Genomic DNA, 7,317 nt, shown 5'->3' with positions numbered 1-7,317 from the left:
GGAGAAGGCGCTTCTGCCCTTTGACGCCTGTGTGGCGTGGCTCGAAAGCATCAAGTCCATCAAGCCCTGGGTGGAGTGGATGAGCGTGGACAACTACCAGCTTCAGTTCTACCGGAAGAAGAAGGAGCTCCTGGAGAGTGTCCTGTAAGTTGGCTTGCTCTCTGTTGACCATAGGGCACACCAAAACGCCAGCAAACATCTAAACAGCCAAAGTGAGCCGAACGCAGCCTCCTCTTGGGAAGCCAGAGTCATAAATCCTCAGTTTGTTGACTCCTTCCTGGCCCTTTCTCTTTCTCCTGCCTGTTATCACCAATGCGATGGCAAAATGATTCCAAAAAGGGGTGGTGGCTACGTCACCGTGACCAAATTGCTTCATTCTGGCCTTTCCCGACCTTCAGGATCATGCTCAAGATGCTTTCTGGAGAGGAACAAGTTGGTCTCTCCAGAGGCAATGCCCAAGAAGGGGTTGGTYGCTTCAGTTTGGTMCAGGGTCCRTTGYAGCRAGCAGGACCACRCCGTAGCTTTCTTCCAGTCTGTGCTATCGCAGAAGGTTGCATCTTCAAGTGACTGCTTGGTATCGGGGACAACTAGCAGAAATACCAGTTGGGAAGGGACCTTAGGTGGGCTCTAGTCCTTCCGCTGTCTCAACATTGATCGGCATCCTTGTGTGTGTGTGTGTGTGTTTTGCAGACACCGCTGGACCTGCACCAACATCGTCTACATGCTGATCGACCACCTGCTGCACAACGAGACACAGATAGATGAGAAGCTCCTGAAGCTTGTGGTGAAGCAGTTCATCTTCCTCTGGAACGTAGGTGTCCGCCTGGGCAGCTCGGACTCTCCTTTTCCAAGGATCCCTCTGGGCTGTGGGGAGGGCTCGGAAACGGGAGGAGGCTGGAAACACCATGTGAGGGAGAAACGCTAAGATTTTGCGGCGCCGACACCCCAAACCGTTCCTCTCCCGTGCGTCACCGAGATGCTTCCGCTGAACTTGAACNAGCTTGTGGTGAAGCAGTTCATCTTCCTCTGGAATGTAGGTGTCCGCCTGGGCAGCTGGGCTGTGGAGTGCAGTGGAGCTTGGGAGGACTCTCCTTTTCCAAGGATCCCTCTGGGCTGTGGGGAGGGCTTGGAAACGGGAGGAGGCTGGAAACGCCATGCGAGGGAGAAACGCTAAGATTTTGCGGCGCTGAAGTCCCAAACAGTTCCTCTCCCGTGCGTCACTGAGATGCTTCCGTTGAACTATTTGCCCGTCTTTTGCAGCGCCTCTACACCACCCCGGGTTACAAGCCGGAGAAGACCTTCTACTGGGTGACAAAAGTGCTCAAGAAATGCAATGAGAATGCTGATACCATGTATCTTGTGTAAATCCACGCTGGGGCAAAACCTGCCCCCGTCCCGCTTTGACCCCTGCTGTGGGCAGAAGATACCTCGCGGCCCTGCTCCAAAGCTGCCACCGGGGTAAAAATCAGCCCTGACTCGTCTCTTCCTTTGGCAGCATCTCGCAGGAAAGGGGTGAAGGAGTGCAGGAGCTGCCTGCGGGAGATCACCAACCCAGCAGAGCTGCCCTGCAGCCACATCTTCTGCGCCCAGTGCATCCTGGAGTGGGCTAACAAGCAGTGCAAAATCTGCAAGAAGGAATTTCCGGAGCATTACATCCCCACGGCTTCGGAGGCCACAAGGTATCACTCAGCTCCGTCTCTTCCGCGTCACGTTAAGTCTTGGAACAGTCCCCAGAGCAGATGTTGGTTCCTGGAGAAACGGCCCCCGGCCATGGAAATCAAAGTTTTAAGTCTCTTCCGTGGTATCCGTGCCCAAGTATTAAAAACAAGGCAGGAGAGAAGGAGGAAAAAAAGGTGGAGGAGAGGAAGCAACCTCAAGTATTAAATGCAAAATACCTGGGTATATTTGCTGGGGGTTAATTCCCATCTCTATTTTTAATGAAAATAAGCCTTTCTTCTCTGTGGTCTGGGCGCCGCGTTTGGTGAGGCGTAAAGAGGGAAGTTGCTTCTTCTGTGGTTGGGCACTGACAGTGCATCTTTTGTTTTCTTCCTCCCTCCAGGGAAGCCGTCGCCTGCCACAACAAGTTCAGGCGGAAGTGCAATTCCTTCTTTGTCGAGTTTGTCACCATCTACTTTTTGAGTGGCAGAGACACGCCATGCCAGGAGGTTGTTGAGCGGCTGATCCAGTTCGTGGCCTGCAAGCCGCCCAACCCCGAGCACCGGGAGGGCAAGCGGGGTAAGGGCTGTCCATCGCGCATCCACGCGTGTGTGCCCTCACACTCCTGGGAGAGAAATGACACCTCTTGTCCTCCGTTCCTGGTGTACAAGCTGAAAAGTGAGCTGTCGCCTTTCGAAGAGTGCATGGACACCAGCCCCACCGTCCAGTCGTCCCTGCTGAAGCTCCTCCTGCGCTGCAGGTTCAGCACTGAGGTTGCTCCACGGCCGCCTGCCAAGCCCCGCGGCCCCCTGGGGGCTGACGCACCGTCTCCTGCCTCTGGCCTAGGTTCAGCAACATGAAGGTCCACTTGGAAAAATACCTCTCGCAGATGGAGGAGAAGATAACATCCAACCAGAGCATCAGGGACCATTTCTACTTCATGGTGGTGCATTGCCTGGAGGTGAGCGCTCTTGGGAAGCCCAATGGGGCCGTAAAGGGGAACCATCGCCCCAGCTGATGTCCCCCGTCCCTCACCCCCTTGCTGTCCTCACGGGCTCCCACCAGAAGCAAAGCAGGCAGCTCGCGTTAAGGATGAGGACGAAGAGTCTCTGCATGGAACAGGTCACGGCTGGAGAGGTCATGTTTTTTTCTCTGTTGAGCAGGACTTTATGCACCCGTCTTCCCAAGAAGATGACATCCAGCTCGCCGAAAACTGCCTCTCCGCCGCCGACCTCTCTGCTTTTTGCAGGCCCGAGGTCTCGCAGATTAACACCCTCCAGTTCATCGCCCAGCTCTGGCTTTCCATCAGCCATGTAGCCACCGTGCTCGGCAGGCGGCTGCTTGGTGGTGAGTGCTCGTGCTAGCCAAGCGGGAGAACGCGGTCTCTGCCTACTCTAGCCTTGGCGGTTGCTAGGAAAAATGAACGGTTATGAAAAAGGAAGTCATTTTGGAGAAACCACCGGGGCTGGAAGGGGGCAGAGAAATTTGGAGTGACTGGGCGAAAGGACCTTGGTTGAGAAAGGGTCGTGTTGCACCTTAGACGCGGCTGGTCTCCCCTTTACGCCTTTATCAGCTATAAAGGGAATCCATGGTGGACCACCGAAACAGCCCAAACCTGACCCAAGCAGCTGCTGGAGGGCCAAGGAGTCCATCTTAAGCCCGAGAAGCGGGTCAGAGGACTCCAGCTGGAGTCGTGAGATGGCTCTCCACCTCCTAGACACCCTTGGGGAGTTCTGTCCTAAAACGGGGAAGGTTTCCTGACCTGGGGCCAACCAGGGGCCAAAGATGAGGAATGCCATCAGCCCTTCAACCCCCAAACTCRCTGCCTTCTCCAAGCTCCAGGCAACGTTTCAACCCATGGTTGGGGGTGGAAGATGTTGCTGCAGCCTAAATAGCTGTTGTGGCTGTGCTGGCCAAGGGCACTTGGGACGTGCCCCCCCACATAATGGGGAACCTTGTCGCCAGCCGCAGATGTGAACGCACCGGCCGCTGAGAGGTATGAGAAAGATGAGCAAGACCTGGTGAACGCAATGAAGGAGCTGGTGGCCAAGGCTCAGACGCCGTGGCCTCAGGTGTTCCTCATCAGAAACCTCTGCAACACCTACGGGGTCACTTCAATGTGGAAGATCCTCCAGGCGGAGGAGTGGATTTTACCCCAAGGGGTCGAAATGTCCCAGGTAAGCTGTTCCCCAGTGCCCGGGGGCTGCAGGGATGGGCTTTGCCCAACAGGGGCCACATCAAATTTACTCACGAGGGGTCTCCTGCAGTGTGGGGAGAGGTGCAAGCCCCTCTAGAGAGCGTTCACCTCCCTTTCACACCTAGCCGGCGTGGGGCTGTTTCTCCGCAGGGGCCGATTTCTGCAGTGGAGGAACGCAGCAATTGCCCACTAAAATGCAGCTGGGACGAATTTCACCGCCTGTATTTCTGTGACACTTTTGTCCTCAATACACATATTTAAAAGGGCATGCCAACACAGCGATGACATTCTCACGTGCACCTGAGCCCTTCCGGAGACGTCCTGCTTATTATGAAAATGTAATTACGATAAAGCGCTTAACGACTGTGCTTTCCAGAATATAACGACCTGGTCGAATACAATGCTGATGTTTTCGGTGCTGGAAAGAGCAGAAAAGCTGATAAAAAAGAACGACCCCAAGGAAATCCAGACCTTCACTGTGAGTATCTGTTGTGTCAAGCAGAAAAGGTCTCTGCTGGGGTGTCGGTGGAGAGCGGTGGCAGTTCTCTTCTACCCCAGGACACAAACAGGACTTTGCATTGACACTGAACCCCAGCTGTGAAGAAGATAGCAAGGTGCCGCATTGGGGTTGCCTTAAACACTGTCTGGTCTGCACCGTTTCTTTTCTAGGCTGTCATGAAACAGATGGAGAACATCCTCCAGCTGCTGTCCACCCCAGACACGCCTCTGGAGGACAGACTGAAGAAGACTGTAAGCACCTTGCCGTCCACAAAAATGGTGGCCTGCTGGGGGTGGTGTTTTACACTGCACTCGCCCTGGTCCTCTCCCGGAGCCCCATCGCTCACCTTCTCAGCAACATCTGCTTCCAGCCTGGTGTGGTGAAGGTGAGTCCTGTTGGGGCTGAGCAAAATTGTTTCCGCTCTTTGAGGGCTGCAGGAAGCAGCTGAGATGTGTGTTGCTTCTCTTGGAGGCCGCAGCAGGATCCTGGTCCTTCCCACCAAGGCCCTTCTCGTGGGTTGTTGCATTCGATTACAGAAGCAAAACCCATAAAGAATCGGGGTTCTCCAGGATTTTGTTGGCATCTCTTCGCTTCCTTGGAGCGGAAAATGGCGTTGCGCGGACCTTTCTTTGCCTCCTCCCTTCATTCGGGGGGAGCCCTGCACGTCCCTGCGCACTGTCTCTCGCGCTCTGCTCATCTGCTCACCAAAAACTTCTCCCCATTGCCCATGATCGTCTGGGAGGCGGCCACCGCCTTGGTCCCTCTGAGAAGGCCCCCACCTTTAAGCACATGCATTTCTCGGGTGGACGGGAAGCAAGCTAGGAGAATGGTGACCTTGTCCCTCACTTTCCTTTCTGCCCACATTGCCTTTCCCAGGGGTCCTACCTTCCCACCATGCCTGRAGACCTGCTTTTTGATGAGAAGAACTGGAAAATCGGTTCCTCGGATAAAATTTGGAGTAAGTGTCGGGGAAACATGGCCACTTCTAGGCCCATAGTGGGCAACAGGCAGGAGAGCTGCCAGGAAGGTGCCCTGGTAAGGACTGGCCACAGGACAGAGGGAGGGGACAAAAAATGCCCCAAGGCCAACTCCATGCGTCGGTCGAGTCCTTCACGCTCTCCTGCCGGCTCGAGCAGCTCTGGGGCCATTCTTGACAAGCTCTGAGAGGGCCCCGTGGTGGGGCCGGCTCTCAGGAGGTGGGAGTCTGGCCCATCACCCTCTCGGCGAGCTTCACAGAGGACTTTGTGGCTGGGAGACGGCCAACTAATGCGATTCTCTTTCACCCATAGCGTGCCAGTGTGGATCATACTGGATTGTCACTGACGTAAGTGGCTCTGTTGGGCCAGCGGTCTTTGCAGCTCTGTCTTCTTGCACACCTCATGGCGCCCCCCATGGGAAAGCAGGGCTGGGGATGGACTTCCCAGGTCCTCGTCCAGTTCCCGGAGGGACCCGCCAGCTTGAAACATGTCTTGGCCTCTCCATCCTGGAGCCCAGCTTGGCTGGAGATGTTGCTACCTCCTGCCTCATGTTAGCCGCTGCGAGGACCTCCCTGGAGAAAGCCGGACGGAGGACACGGAGCTGCTCGGGGGGGCCCTGCATGCTGCTGGCTTGAGTGAGTTGCCTCTTGGACCCAGGCTGCTCACGCCATCCCCCTTCCCTCCCCGACACAGTGTGGGCTCCCCACGGAAGTGAAGGAATGCACGTGCGGCGCCAGAGTTGGGGGCACCGACCACAAGCCCGAGAAGGGGTTCTTGAGGCAGGAAATGTAAGTCGAGCCTCCTGGCTGCATTGCCGCTGCCCTCTCATGCCAGGAAAAGACCCTTGCTGGCCAACACCAAGGTCCTGGGTGGTAGCCTGCTGCCGGGGATCCAGAAAAACTAAGGTGGTGGGTAACGGCGCTTTCTGCATGCAGCACAGTGGATAAAACGGAGAAAGGGTACCTCCTCAAGAGCCCTTCATTGCGGAGGAACGACCTGGAGTGGTCCCTGTCGCTCGCCTGTGTGGGGCTCGTGAGGGCCCTGCTCCACTCGGTCCTGCTGCTGGGTGCCTGCGCCGATAAAGCGGTGAGCGGAGACCTCCCGCCTCCTCGGAAAGCCAACAGCGCTGGCCCGCGCCGCGAGCGCTGGGGAGGAGGCTTGGTGGAGAGCTCCCTGAGGACCCGGCCCTGTCTCCCAGGCCGTCCTCGACCTGATGAAAGAGAAGCCGGAGGATGTGGAAGGCTTCTTCTGGAGCCACCTGCAGAAGGACATCAGCTGCCTGGCGGAGGCACTCGGCAGGAACACGGAGGACGCCATGTTGACCCTCCACCTGTTTCTCCAGTGCGTGAGTGATGGCCCGGCAGGTGAGGAGATGCTCCGCGGCTCGGCGGGCTGGTGGGCTCCCACCAGGTGGGATCCAACCCAGCTGCTGGGACCGGCGTCTCGGGTTCCACCTTCCTGGGGACAACAACCGGGCCAGGTAACAGGTGAGAAGACGGGAAGGATGTGGAGGGCAGCCATCTACAGACCCAATGTCTGCAGCGTCGAAGGCCACACGTTGTTTTCCACCTCCCTCAGGCGGGAACGAAGCCCTGGGCATTTTGGCCGAGAAGAAGGACCGAACAGAATGGGAGAAYTGCTTTAAAGCCCTGGCTCAGCCCTTCTTCCAGGTAGGTGCGGGCCCGGCCGGTGGGTTTTCGGCCATCGCCTGTCCCAAGCGCTGCTCCGTGGGCGACGGGTGTGCGTGCCCAGCCCCACCTGCCCAGCTCGGGACGTTCTCACATGGAACAAAGCAGGTTCGTCACCTCGTTTTTAACCAGGATCTGATCCCGGGATGCCGGAGGCCTCCTGGCTGGCCCTGGTCTCCTGCTCTGCCACTGCAGAGAGCAGATCCTTGGGAGACCCAGTCGGGTTTCTTCCCTTGGAGGGCAAGAAACTTCCCCTTGAGTTTCTCCCGTGGCGATTCTGCTTTTTGCCCAACTTTGCTC

General features: G+C 56.8%; 1 protein-coding gene and 1 long non-coding RNA gene across 2 annotated transcripts; both read left to right on the top strand.

Annotated features, from left to right (window-relative positions):
• Window positions 1–2,530: 2,530 nt before the first annotated feature.
• Window positions 2,531–4,454, top strand: LOC112961159. The gene is made up of 4 exons (XM_026056046.1): window positions 2,531–2,617; window positions 2,820–3,003; window positions 3,622–3,833; window positions 4,230–4,454. The coding sequence occupies exons 1-4, from the start codon at window positions 2,546–2,548 to the stop codon at window positions 4,452–4,454; spliced, it is 693 nt and encodes a 230-aa protein (XP_025911831.1). The 5' UTR covers window positions 2,531–2,545.
• A 208-nt stretch (window positions 4,455–4,662) lies between these two features.
• LOC112961158 lies at window positions 4,663–5,676 on the top strand. The gene is made up of 3 exons (XR_003251942.1): window positions 4,663–4,737; window positions 5,229–5,310; window positions 5,642–5,676. It is a non-coding gene; the product is annotated as an uncharacterized LOC112961158 (long non-coding RNA).
• The last annotated feature ends 1,641 nt before the right edge of the window (window positions 5,677–7,317 follow it).

Source organism: Apteryx rowi, unplaced genomic scaffold (assembly GCF_003343035.1).
Source record: "Apteryx rowi isolate R43461 unplaced genomic scaffold, aptRow1 scaffold_1293, whole genome shotgun sequence".
In the NCBI taxonomy this organism is placed as follows: Eukaryota; Metazoa; Chordata; class Aves; order Apterygiformes; family Apterygidae; genus Apteryx; species Apteryx rowi.
The sequence above is the reverse complement of the archived record's forward strand: the minus strand, read 5'-3'. Positions and strand labels throughout refer to the sequence as shown.